This window comes from Sceloporus occidentalis, unplaced genomic scaffold (genome assembly GCF_023333645.1).
Source record: "Sceloporus occidentalis isolate IW3139 unplaced genomic scaffold, rSceOcc1.0.p SCAF_4, whole genome shotgun sequence".
Taxonomy (NCBI): domain Eukaryota; kingdom Metazoa; phylum Chordata; class Lepidosauria; order Squamata; family Phrynosomatidae; genus Sceloporus; species Sceloporus occidentalis.
In genome coordinates this window covers 78,848,848-78,870,176 of record NW_028316984.1, presented here as the reverse complement: position 1 = coordinate 78,870,176, position 21,329 = coordinate 78,848,848, and the positions used below count along the sequence as shown (strand labels likewise).

Here is a 21,329-nt window from a genome sequence, read left to right as displayed (position 1 = left end):
TGATATTACTGCAGGCTGGGGGAAAACATATCTCTGGGTCGCTACTGCCCTCTGCTGGGTTTGATCAAAGCAATTCATCTAGCTCAGCAATAGATGGTAAGGCCAAGGCCTTTGGGTTTTTCAGGAGGGTGTTTAATGGGGTGTGCTGTACTTTTAACTGTATGTTTAAAATACATTTTGAACTGCTTTAAATATTTTAACAGAGGTGTTTATTTAAGGGGCTTTTGAAAACCTTTGTACTCTACATTGCTTGAACTGTATTTTGCTTTAACTTACACTATAAACTGCTTTGAGTCACATAATGGGAGAAATACAGGATGTTGGTTAGTTAGTTAGTTAGTTAGTTAGTTAGTTAACCAGTATTGATTCAGACTAATTGTTGCATGAGAACCAGTTTGGAAAATGTCCTTTTAAAAAGTACATCTCCCATCATCCTAGCCACTTTCCCAAGCACTGCTCAAAAGATGTTTAACATACTATCAACAGATACTGAAAGAAATTGGAAAAAAGCAGTTTAGGGAGGCAGTGCCAAGAGGAGACAGCATCAGTCAGAGAAAGAACACTTCATCTGGAGGGAAGTAACCAGTGGGGTCCCACAAGGCTCTGTCCTGGGCCCAGTGTTGTTCAACATCTTTATCAATGACCTGGATGACAGAATTGGGAGCATACTTATCAAATTTGCAGATGACACCAAATTAGGAGGAATAGCTAATACTCCAGAGGACAGGATCAACATTCAAAATGACCTGAATAGACTAAAAAAACTGGGTCAAAGCTAACAAAATGAAATTCAACATGGAGAAATGTAAGGTACTGCACTTATGGCAGAAAAATAAAATGCACAGATATAGGATGGGGAACACCTGGCTGAATGAAACTACACGTGAAAGGGATCTGGGAGTCCAAGTAGACCACAAGTTGAACATGAGTGAACAGTGCGATGTGGCAGCTAAAAAGGCCAATGCAACTTTAGGCTGCATCAATAAAAGTATAGTGTCTAGATCAAGGGAAGTAATAGTGCCACTCTATTCTGCTTTGGTCAGGCCCCACCTGGAATATTGTGTCCAGTTCTGGGTACCACAATTTAAAAAGGACATTGAGAAACTGGAGCGTGTCCAAAAGGGAGTAACTAAAATGGTGAAAGATCTGGAAACCATGCCCTATGAGGAACGACTCAGGGAGCTGGGGATGTTTAGCCTGGAGAAGAGAAGGTTAAGAGGTGATATGATAGCCCTGTTTAAATATTTGAAAGGATGTCATATTGAGGAGGGAGCAAGCTTGTTTTCTGCTGCTCCAGAGAACAGGACCCGCAACAATGGATGCAAGCTACAGGAAAAGAGATTCCACCTCAACATTAGGAAGAACTTCCTGACAGTAAGGGCTGTCTGACAGTGGAAAACACTCCCTCGGAGTGTAGTGGAGTATCCTTCCTTGGAGGTCTTTAAGCAGAGGCTAGATGGCCATCTGTCAGGAATGCTTTGATTTGGCTTTCCTGCATGGCAGGGGGTTGGACTGGATGGCCCGTGCAGTCTCTTCCAACTCTATGATTCTATGATTCTATGTTCTATGATTCTATAATCTTTCACCACCAGATGCTCTCCAGCCAGACTTTCTTAGCCTGATGTGTTGGACTGTCATTTCCGTCATCCCTGACTAACAGCATTGGCTGATTGGTGTTACTGTCAGACCCACTGTACAACCTACACCCCCTCAACAAGGTGTCATTTTGTATCAGTGTAGAAACCCCTCAAAGATATGCAAGGAAAAAGGTCTGCAAGCATCATCCTGCAGAACTCTGAGGGGTTTCTCTGTCATCTGCTGAAGGCCTCCAGGAAGGAAGGAACTGTGTGAGTAGCTGTGTGTAAACCAGATCCCTTACTCACCAGTTGCTTAATCAGCACAGATAACTGTAGAACTGTGGGTGTTAGTTATACATAAAGCATTGTTGGGAAATAGGAAGCCTTTCAGATATTGTTGAAGTACAACTCCCACCATTCCTTATCCTTGGATGGCCAAGGGTGCTGGGACATGCAATCCAACAAAATCTGGAGGGCAACTTGATACAGAAAGAGAAAAAGAAAGAGAGAAGTCCAGGGAACATTTCCAGGGGCCATTCCACACTGCATACTTGTAAGTATAATTGAACTACCATGGCTGCATCCCATGGAATCTAGGGATTTGTAGTTTGGTGAGATACCAGAGGAGCTCTCTGCTGAGAATTCCAAATGCCGTTCTTAAACTGCCAATCCCAGATTCCATAGGATGTTGCTATAGCACCACGTAGCACTACATAGGAATCATAGCACTATAATTGTGTAGTGTGAAAGGTCCTCATGAGAACAGTGTGTCTGGGGAGGACTATGGAGAGGATTAGTGGATGAATAAAGGAATAATGAAGCAAGTACCTATGGATCTGAGTGTGAGTGGTCAAGGAATCCAATGAGTCCAGCTGCTTTTGAATGGAGAGTAGTTGAAGCCCATTATATTAGGTGAAACAGGAATAGAACCAGCTCTTCCATTAGGAACAGAGATGTATCTGTTTCAGGTAGCAAAATTCAGGATGGTGGTAGCTTAAAGTTTTTTAAGGACAGAGCTGCATGTGCCCCACACTTTTTGCCCTGTGGCTGCAAAGGGAGCTTCCTGCCTTTAAGTGAAGAAGCAACAGTGATCAGTCTGGTCAGCTTCTGTCCGCTGTATGGGAGAAGGCACCATTTTCCCCCTTGCCTCAGACAGCAGTGAATGTTGGAAATGGTCCTAAACTGGATTCATAGGTGTATGGATGTGCACCTGGGATGCATGATAAACTACAAAGAGAATTGGGTTGCTGAGGATACAGCTTGGCATTAAAAGGCCAAAAGGACCAACACCAGGACTCTGCAAACTAAAAAGCCTGCCTGAAAAAATTCTGTCAGGCCCAGGAGCTCCAGGGTGGCAAGGAAATGGCAGTGTGGGGTGTGATTAAGAATTATATATAAAAGGATGAAATGAATTTTCAGTTATGAACAAAATGAAAGGCTTCTGTGGCCAACATGTGGAGCTCAGCAATGTTTAGTGCTTACTAAGACCCACATCTCTGCAGAAGGCCCAGTGTCAATTCCTGGTGTCTCTTGACTCTTTTCCTTTTCACTGTTGCTACATGTATTTTCCTCCTTTCCCCTCCTCTCCCCCACAAAAAAACAAAACAAAACAAAACAAAAAACACCTGGTATAGAGAAAGTATGGGACATCATCTTCCATTTGCCTTTTCCTCTCCTTCTGGATAATTGGTTGTGGGAACCAAGGCAAAGAAAATGGACACTAGTGATAATGGAGAGGTGGGGGGAGTCATTTGAAAGGCACTCCAAGTTTTAAACTTTCAAGGAGTGTTGAAACTATTTGTAAACAAGGTTCAGCACCATGGACAGTGCCTATTTACAGGCTGGACAAAAACAGCATTGTGAAATCACCACTTGGGACTGGAAGAGAAGCCCACTGAGGACACTAGGCCAGACCATCCCACCTGCAAAAATAAAATGTAGAACCTGCATTTTGTCATGATTTTTATTATATTATTTCTTTTTGCTAAACAGTGTCCATAAACCTCTGAAAGCATATATCTCCCCTCCCATCCAGATGAAAGAGATTATTTAAATGCATGTCCCATTTCCCTACTGTGGTTCTCAAAGAGTAGGTGTTGCACATTTCCTACTTATAATCCAAATGGTGGTACAGCAAGAAGGCAAGCACTCTGCTTAGAGGTCAGTCAGCATCTTCTGCAGAGCAGACAGGCCACTGAGAAAAGAATGGTGCCTTACATTTACCCCACATGGGAATTTTCCTCAAGATTTCTCTGTGTCTTGGGAGGGGGGCAGGGACATAGCCAGGATTTTGGGAAAGGGGGGTCCAGACTAAGTGCCACCATTATAATGGGGCTTGGGTGTGGCAGCGATGCAGCATGCACCATTCATTTTATCAAACGGAAGGGGGGGTCCGGACCCCAAGAACACCCCCCCTTGGATATGTCAAGGGGGGGGTGTTATGTTTTTAATAAGCAAAGTAAAAACAAACCAGCAAGACATTATAAATGTCACTAAAGGACACTGTTATTTTTCTTCCCCAATTTAATCTTGAATGTATTCAACAGCAGCTCCTTGAACATTACATTCCACCCACACTGAAACTTGAAAGACTAACTCTTTTTGTATGTCAAATGAAAGGATATGTTGGGTTTTTTTAAAAAAAAATATTATCTACCTGAGAATGGAACAAAAGGAGATGAAGACATGAAAGGAGAGGGAGGCATTCCAGCATATGACACATTCAAAGCACTGGGCTTGACTGGGCATATTAAAAAAGAGGATGTGGCTTCTATATCTTTAATCAATTGTTGGAAGAAGGCATTTCAGTGGTTCAGGTTGCTAGGTAAGCTTCACCTGCTGAAACTCCTTTTTCTACTGAATGGTTGAAGATATAGAAGCCCTGTCTTCTTTTTCATGTAATGACTCCAGGAGTGATCTAGAGGCAGTAGACAAAAATAATTTACTAAAACTGATTCTGCACTGCAGAAATAATGCAGTTTAACACCACTTTAACTGTCATGGTTCCATCCTATTGAATCATGGGATTTGTAATTTTGTGAGGTACCAGAGCTCTCTCACAGAGAAGGCAAAATATCCCACAACACTACAAATCCACAGCAATGAGCATGGCAGTTAAGGCAATATCAAACTGCATTATTCCTGCATGGCAGATTCAGCCTAAATTAGAATAGCCTGGCCTGGATAAATGTATTATTATTATTAACCTTTATTTATGAGGCCTCATTCTTTCTTAACTTTCATCTCCATACATCATCAACTAACCTCGCCACAGAATAGGCATCATTTTGCCCCTTAAGTAAGTATGCCAAAATGCCAGCTGCTGGCTCTTTCACACCTGAGGCTTCTATCATGATTGGATCTGCCTCTGAATTCCACATAGAAGAGAAAGCAGCAGAAAGGCATTTGTATTGTGAATAGGCATTCTGGTCAATGCAGAACTCTCCTTTATTCTATACCTGTGTAACAGTAACCTTTCATGTGAAAATGTCCTGTTTATCATGGCGGATGTCTAGTTTCCCTCTTGGGAAGCTGGGAAAGAGGATTGTGTGAGATGCTGCAGCCATGTATTTACATGAATCTGGCCAAAGGCAAACCATCACCAACCAAATTCACACAAAGGCTGCAGATTGTTCAGAACAATGGAACTTGCACTGGAGTTTCAGTAGACAAAAAAATGAGTTTTATTTAAATATTTGATTTCTACCATTTTTTCTGACTCTTTCAGTTCCCACATTACTTTTTTAAAATAAAATTTGAGTGTTTTTAAAATCTAAACACTGGTAATATGAAAACTGAATACTATGTAGGTGCCTAGTATTAAAGATTTGGGGAAGAAAAAGGACACAGCTTCATAGACATGGAGATTTGGTTGCGTTCCAACTGATTCTCATTTTGAATAACTCAGAAGAGATGCTTATGTTTAATTTCTCAGAGGGGGAGCATTGTAATCAGACAGACACAAACTCCTATATGTTTGAGGGTTTGCCTGCCTCAGTATGGCAAGAATTAATTACAGCCCTTTAGGAACACATTTTTATCTTTTAATGGGAGGAATCTATAGATTCCAAAAGGACTCTTCAGGTGCCACAGGATCTAGTGCAGAGGTGGACAACTGTCAGACACTAGGAGCCACATTGACCCCAATGAGACCTCAGAGAACCACATACCACCATCACTGCTGCAGCACCCACAAAAAATCATTTCCCCCCAGAATGTCTCCAAATCATCTCTAGGGTTCATGGCAATGTTTTTGTCATTTCCTCCTTGGATTATTTGACAGAAAGTCACTCATGTGCCTAAAATGAAGTGTGTGTGTGTGTGTGTGTGTGTGTGCCTTCAAGCTTCCTATCCCCTTGGGAGACCCCATGAATTTCATAGTGTTTTCTTGGGCAATGAATACTCAGAGGTGGTTTTGCCAGTTTTTTCTACCTACAGTACCTGGTATTAGTTGACAGTCTCCCTTCTACTAATCAGAGCTGACCTTACTTAGCTTCCAAGATCAGGCAAGATCTAGAGGGGTGAACATGTTGCAATAATGATTCGCATTCCTTCTAGAGAGTCCTGGTGTTGCAGTGGTTAAATGCCTGTACTGCAGCCACTCACTCAAAAACCATAAGGTTGCGAGTTCAATACCAGCAAAGGGCTCAAGCTCGACTCAGGCTTGCATCCTTCCGAGGTTGCTAAAATGAGTACCCAGATTGTTGGGTTAAATTAGCTTACAGTTGTAAAATGTTTAGACACTGCTAGTTCTGTATGAAGCAGTATATAAATGAAGCTGTTTAGAGAGCATGTGGGGACATTTGGAGGGGGTGGTTTGAATTTTTGTTTTTTTCCCCCAGAGCCATGAATTTATTCCTACTTCTATGGTGTGGTATGTATAAAAGTATATGAAATTTGTATGCAGATTTAAAGAACTAGGCTTGAATCCAGTTCTTTAAAGTGCCTAGTATATTTTCCCCATCTCCCACTGAGACCAACCACATTACCACACTACACTCTTATTGTGCTGCTATTCCACTTTGACTGCTCTGGCTGCCTCCGGTTGCATTCTGAGGCTTGTAGTTCAGTGAGGCCTAAGAGTTCTCTGTCTGAGAATTCTAAATGCCTCTCCTTAAACTGTAAATCCCAGAATGCAACAGGAAGCAGCCAGAGCAGTTAAAGTGGAATAGCAGCACTATAAGAGTGTAGTGCGGTAATCTAGTAAGAGTGGGGGGGGGGGGGGAGGTGAGAGAGAGAAAGATTCCCCACCATTACTGCCTTGCCATTTTCTGTCCAGCAAAGTAGTTCAGCCATGGATTTTCTTACCCTAGGTTATTCTACCTATCTCTGAACACATGATTGCTCTTCTTTGTTAATAGTGGTTTTTTAAATTTTAATTAATTTTTTTAAGTTAAACATGTATCTGTAGAATTGTATTTTGATTAGAGATGGGCCAAAATTGCTAGGAGATTTATGCTGACTTTTTAGGTGATAGTTTTGTGTTATTTATTTTTTTAATCACCTAAATTTGGGGAATGTTTTTTAAACATTTTAAAATGAAAATGTTGAGATGTTAGTTTTAATTGCCAGTTGGCATCTTCAAACAACTAGACCGATTGGCTGCATAGCTATGCAATGTGCTCCCATTCCCTACATCATGCCTAATTGGGGAGGAAGGAATTACCCATGTGCCAAAGTAGGAAAACTCTGCAGGCAAGAGGACAATATGACACCAGAGCAACAGCCAACCTGAGAAAATAGATGACACTGAGCAAGATTGGTGGGGTGGGGAGGTATATTATTAATAGACTTGTGTCTTGGGAGAGGGGAATTTACACACCATCAGAAATGCTAGTTTCTGACCTGAAAATAAAAAGTGAACAAAGTTTGGAGTAGCCTCAGTTTTGATGTACTGTAATTAAAAACCAAGTTGCTAAAGGTTTTATAGAGAGTGTCTGAATGCAGCATATGTTATAAAATGATTTGCCCATTATCTTCTGTGATATTCCATCACTATCCTCCAAGCCTCTCATCATCCCCAGCTTCCTAGCCCTAAACTGGACTAAGAAGCACCCCATAGTCCTTATAGAAAGAGTGAGGAAACATCAGTCCCTGGGACTTCAGTCTCAGAGCCAAACACAATTTCAAAGAAGTTATAGGGGGCCTGCATTTAATTCTTGGATGGAACCAAAAGCAAAAACATGGGACCAAAACCAGTGGGGTATTTTAGTTTAAGACTCTTACCTAACCCTCAAGAGAATCATTTCAATTTTTAAATATGGTTTGGGGGAAGAGGAACAATACAAAAGCTCAGAAACCACCAAATTATGGTTTCATGGGAAAGGGGGCATACCATCAGGGGAAGTCTAGAAGACATGATTGGGACTCCAGGAGAGATGGATTCAGCTTAGCATCTGAGTTTCTTCAGCCCTGTCTCATAGTCCATTTCCCTCACTGACCTCTAAAGACATGTGGGTTTCTGTGTGTTGCTGAGCTGCAGCCATGCTGATCTCAGTTCTTGTTCATGAACAGAGTTCCAAAGTATAAGTACAAGAGAGTTCCAAATCCATGTCTTAAGAATATATTAGAGGTGACTGTTTTTGTTTGTTTTTTTAATGGAGAAATTGTCAGCATAGTTGAAATGTTCCCTATGACATTACAAACTCTAAATTCATTGGAGACAGACCTCAACCCAGAAGATCATGGGTGGGAATCATGTGGCCCTCTGGCACTTGGGGCCTTAATTCCCAGCATTCTTCACCATTAGTGATGGTGGCTAGAGGCTGCTGGGACTTGTAGTCCAACAATATCTGGAGAGCTGCATGATTCCTGCCTCTGACCTAGATCATTCTCCTTCTTTGCTGAGATCCAGTTCCATTTCAATAAAGTGTCCCTGCCCACTTGATCAAACTGGACATGTCTGAGTCTAAAGGCCATCCCTTCCCACTTTGGCCTCTCAACCCACATACAGCCACAAGAGGCCTAGTGGTAGTGGCTGTTCATGTTATTGATGTGGGAGGCTGCCATGGTACCAAAAGGGGCTGAAGGCTGCAAGCCATGGCTGGGATACAAGGTTGGGGTAGAACCTGGCCAATAGGAGAAGCTGGTTGGGGTCACACCCGAGGCCATAATGTTGAGTTTGGAAATCCCAGAGAATGGTAGGGGGGCCTGGAATTTGTAGAGGGTATGGTCAGGTGTTGCTGGCTGGCAGACTTGGGCAAGGCCTTGGAAGTCAAACTTATAAGCGTAGCGTTTTCCATGCACCTTGGTCATGATGTTCTTGTCATAATAATAGCGTAGGGCCCGGCTGAGTTTGTCATAGTTCATGTTAGGCTTGCTCTTGCGCTCACCCCAGCGCCGTGCCACTTCGTCAGGATCCAGGAGTTTGAATTCACCATTGGTGCCTTCCCAGGCGATGCAGTTCAGGTTGGCCCGGTCTGAAAGCAGTTCCAGCAGAAATTGCCACAACTGGATCTGCCCGCTGCCTGAAAAGCCAGAGGACAGAAGGTTATAAAGGCCCACATTTAGGAGAGTAGTCCTTGTATTCTACACATGAGTATACTGGATCAGACTGTTCATCCATCTGGCTCAGCAGTATTTAGTCCAAGAGTAGGGCTAGATGTTAAGCTAAGCTCATGTTTGACCACTGCCAAAAACAGCAACAAACAAACAAACAGCTTCATTTATACACTGCTTCATACTCAACTAGCAATGTCTAAGTGGTTTACTACTGTAAGATAATTGCCTACAACAATCTGGGTAGTCATTTTAGTGACCCTGGAAGGATGCAAGCCTGAGTCAAGCTTGAGCCCCTTAGGTGGGACTGAACTCACAACCTTATGGTTTTGAGTGAGTGGCTGCAGTACAGGAATTTAACCACTGCGGCACCGGGGTTCCCACATCACTCCATCTCCCTCTCTCTTGCAATCTCTCTCTGTATTCTCACGTTAAAAGAATAAGTTATTTTAGAATATTTCAGTTCTACGTTTTGGTACTGAAGGGCCCCCAGAGTGGCTTCAAATGCATAACTCTTAGAACATCGAGTAAGAACCTATTGAAAATAGCAACCTTTAAATATGTTGCTACTTTGCAAAGAGCATTCTTATCAACGGCTCAGAGACTTTAGAATAGTCTTCCTGAGGAGAAACATTTAGAAAAGCAGTTAAAACCGAGCTTTTTAGCTGAGCATATCCCACCTGATATAAATACCCCCCTGATATGATATGATTGATATGCCCCTGTCTGTGTATGATCCCTGTCTTGCTTGTTGATGCTATTGTCTGATGTTGGATATTTTATTGTTTTTAGCTGCTTTTAATTGAATTTTTATGTAAGCACTGTGTGCTGTTATTTAGTCTGTAACCCTGCTTTGATCCACCAGGAGAGGCGGGGAAACATAAATAAATTTTATTATTATTATTAGTAGTAGTAGTAGTAGTAATAGAAACAGAAGCAAAATGCAATGAGTCATTAATTTACTGTACAGCAACAAGAGAGGGACCTATAACTCCCTCTCGCTTTCTGTACAAAGTGGCCTTACCTCAACAGCATGACATACTGTACTTCTTTATTCTTTCTCTGCATAATTTTTTAAGAATCAAGAAATCCTGCACATTGTGGCAGTGTGATGCCCCACATCGTCCAGATGTGCTGTACTACAGCTTCTGCCTGCCCCCCCCCCCCACCACCACCATATGCAGACTAGAGATTATGGTGATTGTAGTTGTGGAGGGTGCCAGACTAGATGAGGCTATAGAAGTGGCAGAGAGGGTATTAGACATGCCCTTGCCAGTCATTAATTTATCTGATTTGGGTCTCTCTGGTTGTGGATCTTCATAGAGCCATACAGAAGTCTGCCTCTAGAGTATATCTGGGTAATTTTAGACCATGGAAGGAAAGTTTAGATAGCCATGTTTATTACCAACATTCCCCTGCTACCACCCTGCTCCATTACCATGCTGTGCTTTACAACAGAAATAGAAGAGAATAAATACAGCTATGATACTGATTGGCTATACTGCTGATGTAATCATCTCTTGATACAAAAAAGTTTAGGGTGATTTTAAAAAAAGAAAAGAAAAAAGAAAAGCATTCTTCAGCACAAATAAGGAACTGAGGGTGAGCAACCCACTTCAGCCACCTCTGCACCTGAAAATCCAGAGATAAGGAGGCTGAAGATGGTTCCTTATATATGTATAATTTTCAGATAAATGGCTTGGTAGCTGGTAGTTTGGAGGAAAAAATCTTAAAAGGGAGAGTTTCTTCCTCATGGCAATATCAGGTATCCTGTACTGAATTTGGATTATAGGAGCATTTAAACCTCATGCCGTAATCCATCTTGGTTTGGGTTTTCTGCACAGATAAGGATGTGAAAATAAAGAACCAGCTTCAGCTTCCTCCGAAAATACAGGAAGAGAAAGTGATGCCCAACACTCCTAAAAAGAAAAGCTTGTTCATGCCCAAACAGTAAGGTCTCACTTTCTCTGTTTCCACTCTATACAAATATAACACCATGATTACAATATAACTGCCACATCCTATGGAATCCTGGGATTTGTAGTTTGGCGAAGTACTTAGAATCGACTGTTACAGAGCTCTAGTGCTATAAATCAAGGAAGTGTGCTAGAGAATTCTTAGTTCAGGAAACTACAGATCTGAGTATTACATTGGATGGAGTCATGGTGGTTAAAGTGGTATCAAATTGCTGTAATAGTGTGGTGTGGGTACAATCTCTGTCTCTCTTCTTTCACAGGTTGACCAGATGTCATAATTACAAAGAAGCACAAGGCATGGCAAAATGTAGGCCACTCAAGAAAAATGTAGGATGTGACAACAGAAAAGCTAAAAACACGAATATAAATTAATCTCATATGGTTTATTTTCAGCTATATTACATATATTACATATACTCCATTTTATTATGTACTCATCCACATTTTTCTGGGGAACTTCTTTTCATTAAAATTGTTTTAACAATTGTTTATAATTTAGTTGTATTTTATTGTGGGTGGAAAGGTCAGAAAAGGTTTGGGATACAATGGACAGTGAGACATTTATTGTATGTTTGTTGTATTTTATGGATGTTTTATTGTTAGCCGCTTCCATCTTTTTGGAGAAGTGGGATACTATCATTATTATTATTATTATTATTATTATTATTATTAAAATGCCTTGTTGACTTACTATATACTTGTAGAGCCCGGTGCAAAACAAATGCTTACAATGATCCTTTACTAGCCACAAACCCTTGACCTAATCTACATTTAAATTATTCCCTTTGTCTGTCCATCTGTTGGAATTAAAGGGGGAACCCTTTGCATTGTGTCCTCAAGCAAACCATTGGAAGATGAAATGTAGGCATGTCCTGGAAAAGGAGGCAAGGTGAGCAGACGTCCTCCTCCTTTCCCAGGACATGTCCTCCATTTCCACCTTCTGTCCAAGAGGAATTCCAAAGTGTCCTCCATTTTGAGCATGGCTAAGGAGGCCATTGAGTGACACCACATTTGCTGTTCTCCTTCCAGAAATGTGTCTGCTTTTTGAGCATGGCTAAGAGGCATAAGAGTCGTAGTAGTCAACGCTGGCTCTCGGAAAGGGGAGACAGTACAGAAAAATATGCATGGGAACATTATTTAGATCCGTCCTGTCTCTAAATGAATGGCTTTACTGTATTTTTATTTTATTTTTAAATATTGTTTGCTTGTGACAGGACATCCCGAGGCTTCATAATTCACAATACTGTCTACAGCGCACTTCTTGGCGTATGGAAAGCTGTGCTTGTATCTGAGATTTTCCTTTCTTGGACCTCTGAGTGGTGCTTTAAACCCCCTTCATTCCCCCTCCAACGACTACAAAGGCTGCGATTCCACGGTTTATTAGCCCCTAAACACGTTTGAAAAGTCATTGCACAAAGCAGTGCTTGTGTGTAAGTAAAAAAAGGGTGTGTGAATGGTTTTATACATCTCCAGACCTTTAATTCCTTAACATGTGTTTCCCCGCTGAAGTTGCTCTTTTATGAGACAGGTCCTACTTCACACTGAATGCATTTGCTCTCCTTCTCTAGCATCAGATCTTCTCTTCTCTGTATTTTCCAACTACCTCGGATCGGAATCTGTCACGCTGTTCGGCTGCATCCACACTGGAAAAATAACTCGGTTTGGCACCGCTTTAACTGCCCTGTCTGAATGCTATGGAATTCTGGGAGTTGGAGTTTGTTGTGGGGTCCAGAGTGAAGCCCACTGGAGGGCAGTTAATAATAACAGCAAGCACCGCCCTATGGTGGGGTTTGTAGTTTTACAAGGTCTTTATAACCTTCTCTGCCAAAGAGTTCTAGCGCCTGACCAAACTAGAAATCCCAGGATTTCTGTAGGATGGAGCCAGGGCAGTTACAGTGGTGTCAAGTTGCTTTCTTTCCACAGTTTAGATGCACCCCTTGATCCCTGGCTATACTGAAGACGTTTGGCCTTCCTAACTCGGGCCCCTCTTTACAATGCTGCATAAATCATATCAGATAGAGAGTTGTGTCTTTAAGGAGTGATGCTGCAAAGGCAAACCCCCTCTGAACCAATCTTGCCAAGAAAACCCCAAGATAGGTTTGCCTTAAGGTCGCCTTTAGTAGGAAACGTCTTGAAGGCACACAACAACAATGGCGTAGAGGGCCACCCAGGAAATGTTGGAGCTGTCCAGAACAGCTGCTGCTTACTACGGCTTGAACGACGTTGCCTCGACATAAGCAAAGCAAAACCCCACAAAATCCAAAACAATACCCCACAAAATCTCCAGGGTTTAAATTAAAGTACTCAGGAAATTTAAATTCAATCAAATCGTAGCCTTCCTGCCATTACAGTAGAAATTAAATGAAATTTGCTCCTTCAGCCCTGGAGTACAATACCAAAAAAGCATATTTTTGCTGTAAAAATATAGTTGTATATATACACACACTTTTTTTCTACACGTCTATGCTGTAAATTTCATATTTAACATACATAAGAAGACTTGCTGTTGTGGATGTGGACCTTCAAGTCGTTTCCGATTTATGGCGACCGTATCATGGATTTGTTTTTATTAGTTGTTTGTTTGTTTCGTTTTGTTTTTGGCAAGATTTGTTCAGAGGAGGTTTGCCATTGCCTTCCCTTGAAGCTGAGAGAGTGTGACTTGCCCAAGGTCATCCAGTGGGTTTCCATGGCTGACCAGGACTTGAATCCTGATCTCCAGAGCCATAATTCAATCCTCAAACACCATGCCAGCTCTCAAACAAGAAGACTATGACTGCATCCACACTGGAGAAAAATCAGGTTTGGAACCACTTTAACTCTTTTCTAGAGCGGAAACGCCAACTCCCAGACTTCCATGGCCTTGAGACAGAAAAAGAGTTAAAGCGGTGCCAAATCGGGTTTTTTCTCCAGTGTGTATGCAGCCTACGACTCTGCACTGCTCCTCCAATAAAATTTACTATAGTATTAACTGCATAAATAGGGTTCGGCGAGAGATTGGTTTTTCCTTTCCCTCATTTGCTTGAAAGGGAATCCTACGGAAAACTCAGGGCTGAGTGTTGGATTAATATCTCAATGACTTAGCCAGCAAGTTAATTCCAAACTCTAGGTTTAAAACGCTCTAAAATGATAGCCACACTTCCTCTCCTCCAGTAGGTTAACTACTGAGGCATAAATCCATCAACCCACTTCAGTGTGAAGTGAAACAACCCAGGGATCGTTTTATCATTGCAATCCGCTCCCGATTTGCACTGTTTCACCGTATGACCATTTGAAGTGCAAGATTTGAGTTTACTGAGGGAGTTGTAAACGTTTGTTGTTGTTCATGTAGTATTCACCGCATTAATTAGCCGGAAGGGGCATTCACAGTACACAATTATAGCGCGATTATGCCATATTAACTGCTACTGTTCCAACCCGAGGAATCCTTGGGTTTGTGGGACCCTCTGGCTGACAATCCTAAAGGCTGTGAAGTCAAAGGCTTTCATGGCCGGCATCCATAGTTTTTTGTAGTTTTTCGGGCTTTGTGGCCATGTTCTAGCAGAGTTTCTTCCTGACGTTTCACCAGCATCTGTGGCTCTTCTAGAACATGGCCACATAGCCCGAAAAACCCACAAAAAATCTTAAAGGCTCTTTCCCGAACTGTCAATCCCAGGATCCCAAAGGATGTGACCGCGGCAGTTAAAGTAGAATAACACTGCAGTGTTAAAATTCTGCCGTGCGAAAGTCCCCAGAGTTTTAATCCCGGCTCAGTTGAGGAAACATAATTTTCTCTCTCTGAACCCCAGAGGAAGGCAGTGACAAACCTTCTCTGAACAAATATTGTCAAGAAAATGCCAAGGATAGGGTCGCCATCGTGGCTACTGGTTTGAGTGTTGGACAAGGACTCTGGAGATCGGGGTCACACTCTCTCAGCCTCATGGGAAGGCAATGGCAGACCTCCTCTGAATCAATCTTGCCAAGCAAACCCCATGATAGGTTCGCCTTAGGATTGCCATAAATGGGAAACTACTTGAAGGTACACAACAACAAGGTCTCTATAAATCAGAGTTGATGTGAAGGCGCATAACAAGAAGCAATCCTGTCCTCAATGTGCAAAGGGATCTTGTAGCACCGTCGAGAGAAACTGGTCGCATAATCCAGTCTCCGTTTGCTTGGAAGGGGAACTCTATTCAGCTCAATGGAACTGAGTTCCAACTCAGGTCCAAAACCCACTGCAGAAATGATCCCGTTTGAGGCTCAATGCTAGGGAATTCTGGGAATTGTACTTTGTAAGACATTTAGCCTTCTCTGTCGGAGAGCTCTGATGCCACAGTAAACTACAATTCCCGGGATTCTGCAGCACTGAGCCAGGGCAGTTAAAGCAGTCTCAAACTGGATTATTTCTGCAGTGTGCTTTGGACCGAAAGCAACTTTCCAGCTCCTTTGCATGAGCAGAGATTGGCATCCCATCGTTGGTCAGTGGGTAGATCGGGACTGCTGAACCGAAAAGGGGGATTTAGCCGTCTGGCCCCTTCATATTTAAACAAGGTTGGATGCATTTAGGTCAGGAGAATGTCCCCGTCGTCAATTCAAATAGGTTCAAGAAAGGCGAACCCAAGTGCTTCGACTTAATTCGATATGGGATACCTTTCTTCATGTTTGGGAGAAACTGGGGTGTGAGAGTATCCAATACAGGGATTGAAGAATACATAGGATTGGATCCAGTCCTGCCAAGGCCCTAAATAATGTCAAATTTAAGAGATCATCCCCACATTACATTATGAAACAAAATACATTTTTGAAATTTAAACTGAAAATCCAAATTAGAGGCCGCTCATGATCTTATTACCTGCACTGCAAATTGTTGAGCTTGTGCGTTAATTCATAATACGCGAATGAAATGGCAATGCAAATAGCTTGCGCAGCTCCTTTAAGGCACATTTCGTTCAATTGATCCTAAGAATTAGCTGGTCCTAGTTGGTGGCTTTTGGATGCTGTTGGACTTTGCTACATGACCGCTACTCCTTGGATCTGTTTTCTGCATAAATAGGGTTTGGCGAGAGACTGATTTTCCTGTCCTTCATTCATCCCTTATTTGCTGGAGAGGGAATCCAATTCAGCCACGGGGATCTCAGGGAGACAGTGTGGTATAGGGGTTTGAGAGCTGGATTGGATTATTTGGGAGGGGGGCATTCAAGGTACACAATTATCGCGCTATTATACCGCTTTAACTGCCATTGTTCCAGCCTGAGGAGTCTTTGGGTTTGTGAAACCTTCTGGCCGACAGTCTTAAAAGCCCTTCCCTAAACTGCCAATCCCAGGATCCCAAAGGACGTGGCAGTGGCAAGTGGCGTTGCTGTGGCTTCTTTTCAACAACACTCGCTAGAATAGTCGAAGAGAGATCTCTTGAAGCACCTTTGAGACTCACTGAAAGAAGGACATTGGCAGCATGAGCTTTCCTTTAGACTTCAGTCTACTTCCTCAGGTGCATTTAGCGGAGCTGCAAGATCTCTTTACGTACTGATTCTACAGACTAACATGGTTATATCTTTGGATTCTAGCATAATCGAGGTTAATTTTCCGGTTCATTTTCTACTCCGGCGAAAAATATGAAAGCGATCTCAAGTTAGTTTCTTCCAGGCTCGAAGGGGAGAAGGCGCCTCCGCTTTGTGTCCAGTTTTTCGGTTCCTGGGCTGTTTCTTTCTTTGGCCACAAGGCAGGAACCCAGCCCAGGTAATGTGTTGCCAAGGAAATAGTTGCGGGATGATCGCGGGAGGAGAGAGAAGAAGGGGAAAGAGGGACACAGGCGCCCAGGTGGGGCATGGTTATTGGCCCTTATGGGAAAAGGAAACTTGTTGGCCCAGGCAACGATTGCCGCTAAAATGAGAGCAAGCTTTCAAGGTGCATGGAGGCTGCATCTACACAGAAGAAATAAAGCAGTTTGACACCGCCTTAAGCGCTGTAGCTCTATCGAATCTTAGGATTTGTAGTTTTACAAGGTCTTTCGCCTTCTCTGCCCCCCCCCAAAAGTGCTGCTGTCTCACAAAACGACAGATCCCAGGATTCTCTAGGATGGAGCCATAAAGCGGTGTCAAACTGCATTGTTTCTACACTGCAGATGCATCCCGAGTCATAAAACCACTGACCTCTCATCAGGAGGCGGCTGAAAAATAAATCGAAAAGAAACTCTCATTGGCAGCATCCGTATTGGAGAAATAATCCGGTTTGACACCACTTTAACTGCCAAGGATCTTCTGGGAAGAAGATCAAGGTAGGCGGCTGCTTAGAGGGAGAGAGACCCCCCCCCCCCACAGCCATTTACTCCGAGAGAAATTCCTCCAGGTCGACCCAGGATATCTCCAAATAAAGCTAGGAAAGACCTTTGCAGTCTCCCCGAAGCCCAGGTGTTCCACTACAAGTCCCATCCCTCTCGGGCACCAATTGACGAAAATGGGTCGGTAGGATGGGAGCTGTAGTCCAACACACCTGGATAGAGAACAGCCGGTTGGGGACGATGTGAATGAAGAGAGCATGCGATGAATCCCCAAATGAGAAGATTGTGGGGGTTTTTTTCAAAAGAAACAAAAATGCACACTGTTTCGTTCTCCTTTCCTCCAAAATCCAGAGGCTTTCCCTCTTAGTGGAGGCTTTACGGTCCAAGGTGTTTGTTTTAAACCCGCAGGTCGGCTTGTATATTGGATGAGAACACCAATTCCTATATAAAACCCAAACTAATCTTCCTTCCCACCATCCCATTTCCCTCCTCTTGGGGTGTTATTTATTACACACCTCCCTCTCATGTTTGCTGCAATTCCAGTGCCACCCCAATGGAAGAAGAGCTGCGGCGGGGAAAGTCAAGGCTGGCATCTTCTCCGGATCAGGAAGGGAGGAATGGCAGTCGCCTCTGGGACTTCAGAGGGACTTCAAGCTCCGGTGGCTGGATGAGCTGGCTTTCTTGCCAAGGTTCCCGCAAATAAAGAACTGGGGAGTAAGGAACCGACTTTATTCGGGGAACGAATCGAGTGGGAAGGGAGCAGCCCTTGGGAGGATGCCCAGCGCCAGGAAGGGCTGCCCTCTAAGTGCCACCGGGAAATACAGTGATTCCTTGGTATCCGCTGGGGTTTGATTCCTCGTGGATACCCAAAATCCCTGGGGGCCCAAATCCCGTTAAATACAATGCCATAGTAAAATGGTGTCCCTGGTACACAATGGCAAAATCAAGGCTTGCATTTGGAATATGTATCTATATTATATATGAAGGTTTGTATATCAAACTCAAGGTTTGCTTTTTGGTATGTATCAGTGTCAAGGTGTGCTTTTGGGAGTAGATAGATAGACAGACGGACAGACAGACAGACAAGGCAAGAACCAGGCGTGGGTTCTTGCTTTTTAGAATTGTGATTTGGATATTATATCAAAATCAAGCTTTGCATTTTGGAATAGATAGACAGACAGAAGGCAAGAACCAGGCGTGGGTTCTTGCTTTTTGAGATATAGATATATGAAGATTTACATATCCAAATCAAGGTTTGCTTTTTGGAATAGATAGATAGACAGACAGAAAGCAAAAACCAAGCGTGGGTTCTTGCTTTTTGAAAAATATAATATTTATATGTATATATCAAAATCAAGGTTTGATTTTTGGAATATATAAACAGAAGGCAAGAACCAGGCATGAGTTCTTGCTTTTCGGAATATATATATATATATATATATATTCCAAAAAGGAAAGCTTGATTTTCATATCCGATTTTGATATGCAAACCTTGATATGTACATTCCAAAAGGCCTTAATTTTGATATATACCAAAAAGCAATCCTTGATTTTGATGTAAGATTTTGATCTACAAAGCTTGATATATAGAGATAGAGTAATATATAAATTCCCCAAAAAGCAAACCTTAATTTTGATATATACCGAAAAGCAAAGTTTGATTTTGATATAAGGTATTGATATACAAACCTTGATCAATAATATCTATCTGCCTAGCCATACACATCTCCAAAAAAGCAAACCTTAATGTTGATCTGTACCAAAAAGCAAACCTTGATTTCGATATATGATTTCGATATGTAAACCTTGAGAGAGATATATATATATATATATATATATATATAATTTGTTTTATTTATATACCGCTATTCCAAAGATCATAGCGGTGAACAGCAAGTAAGCTAATTAGCAAGTAAGCTAATTATATACGTCTATACATGTAAATATTTCCCTGCGTGGTCCGGCAGCGGGCAGCCCGTGAGGCCAAGGGGCTCTTACCTTTCTGGACGCCTGGCCCCAGGGAGCCCCACGACGCCTGGTTCTTGCCTTCCTTGAACAGAGTTTCGCCCACTGGGTCTGCAAGGCAAGAGAGAAACCCGAAGCCATCAGGGCCGAAGCCCGACCCGCTCCCATGCCCTCGTCCGGGGAACTTGGGCACTGAGGAGGAGAAGAAGAAGAAGAAGAAGAGGCAGGAGGGGGAGGAAACATCCCCATCCCTGGCCCAGGCTGGCCGTGCCTTTCCCAGTGCCCCCATCGCCCGCCTCTGCCTCATCTCCCCCCCAACACACACACTCACCCTCCACCCTTTTCCCCTCGCTATGAAGCCAGGAAACGCGTCCAGGAAAAAGGAAATCCGACTTCCGACGGGAGCCGTCGGGGCAGCATTAAAGAGGGAAGGCGAGCCCGGGCGGCTGGGGGCCTCTGCCTTGGAGGAGCAAGAAGAAGGAGATGGCCAGGGGCAAGGGCAGGGGCAGGGGCAGGGGCAAGGGCAAGGGCAAAGGCAAGGGCAGGAGCAAGGGGAGGGAGGGGAGGGGAGGGGAGGAGGGCAGCCCCAGGGCCCTACCTGGCAGGTACATGTCGAGCAGGAGGGTCCGGGCGGCGCCGCGTCTCATGGCAGCTCTGGGCGCAGCGGGCGCCCTCGGGGGCTATTATGGCCTTGGGCTGCAGGGGCCGAGGCTGCTCGGGATGCTCCTGGACGGCGCTTGCCCAGCCCCCCAGCCTCAGCCCCTTCCCCTCCTCCTCCTCTGTTCCTTCTCCTGCTCCAGGGAGGGAGGGAGGGAGGAGGCACCCAGCAACCTGCCAGGGGCAATTTCCGCTGCGCTTTAATTAAAGGCGCGGCGCGGGCGCTTATCGCCCCATCGGACTTTAATAAAGTCTCTCCCCCCGAAGTGTCCAGGCTCGGCGTTTCTATGGCGAGAGGCGGCCGCGCATTTTCCGCCTCCTTAACTCTTTGCAAACAGGGAGCGGCTGCCGGGCTCCTGCCCTCCTCCTCCTCCTCCTCCTCCTCCTCCGGGCGCATCCTTCTGCTCCGTCGCCTCTGAGCCAACAAGGCAACGAGAGACTCACAGCCCTAATGGGGCTTTAACCTGAAAGCGATGGGTTGCTGGGCACCGTGGGGGGAAGCGCATCAAGGGGCTCCCTTGGAACCGGGGCCATGAGGGCTAGCCTTTTGGCTGCTCCAAGGGACGCCCAGACGCCTGTTTGTTGGTCTTGCCAGCCTTCGCGAGTCGTTTCTGACCCGACCCTATCCTTGGCAAGTTGCTTCAGAGGGGGGTTGCCATTGCCCCTCTCTGAAGCTGAGAGAGTGGGTTTCCATGGCTGAGCCAGGATTCGAAGCCTGGTCTCCTGAATCCTAGTCCGATGCTCAAACCACTCCGCGGGGAGCCTGTGGGGAGCGATAAGGAAGCAGCATTCTGTTGGCATACTATTTTCTATTGATTTCTCATACTGTCTTCTCTTGCTGGTGTACCCTTTTCTCCCAGTATGCCTTATCAGCTGGCTAGGGGATTATGGGGGGTGTAGTCCAAAGTTGTGTGGCACTGTGCTTTGAGCATTGGACTACGACTCAGGACTCACATCTCCGCTTACTATGGAAACCCACTGGGTAACCTTGGGCATGTCGCTCTCTCTCTCAGCCTCAGAGGAAGGCAATGGCAACCCCTTCCCCGCCCCCCCCCAATCAAATTCTGCCAAGAAAACCCCGTTATAGGGTTTCCTTAGGGTCATCATTAGTAGGAAATGACTTGGAGACAACAAGAAGAAGAAGCCCAAATAGTTTCAGAAGAAAATCACCCTGCACTTCATAGAATCATAAAGATGGAAGAGATCCCAAGGGCCATCCAGTACAGTCCAACCCCATTCTGCCATGCAGGAACTCATAATCAAAGCACTTCCCAAAAGATGGCCATCCAGCCTCTGTTTAAAGACCGCCAAAAAGAAGACTCCACCTGAGGAAGCCTGTTCCACTGTGTTATAGATTATACCACAGCCTTTGCTTGTGTAGATCATGAAAAACTATGGATCACT

The 21,329-nt window shown here is 43.9% G+C and overlaps 1 protein-coding gene across 1 annotated transcript; it reads right to left on the bottom strand.

The window, feature by feature from the left end:
- Positions 1–8,540: 8,540 nt before the first annotated feature.
- On the bottom strand, positions 8,541–19,915 carry FEV (FEV transcription factor, ETS family member). The gene is made up of 3 exons (XM_089523364.1): positions 19,867–19,915; positions 19,302–19,379; positions 8,541–9,043 (listed from the first exon to the last, which is right to left on the bottom strand). The coding sequence occupies exons 1-3, from the start codon at positions 19,913–19,915 to the stop codon at positions 8,541–8,543; spliced, it is 630 nt and encodes a 209-aa protein (XP_089379490.1).
- Between the last annotated feature and the right edge of the window lie 1,414 nt (positions 19,916–21,329).

Excerpts from the sequence above, each read along its gene's own strand:
- FEV (XM_089523364.1), bottom strand. The coding sequence starts at position 19,915 with ATGAGACGCGGCGCCGCCCGGACCCTCCTGCTCGACATGTACCTGCCA. Across the intron at positions 19,380-19,866 it reads GCTCGACATGTACCTGCCAG|ACCCAGTGGGCGAAACTCTG; the intron begins GTAGGGCCCTGG and ends CTTGCCTTGCAG. Across the intron at positions 9,044-19,301 it reads GGGGCCAGGCGTCCAGAAAG|GCAGCGGGCAGATCCAGTTG; the intron begins GTAAGAGCCCCT and ends CTGGCTTTTCAG.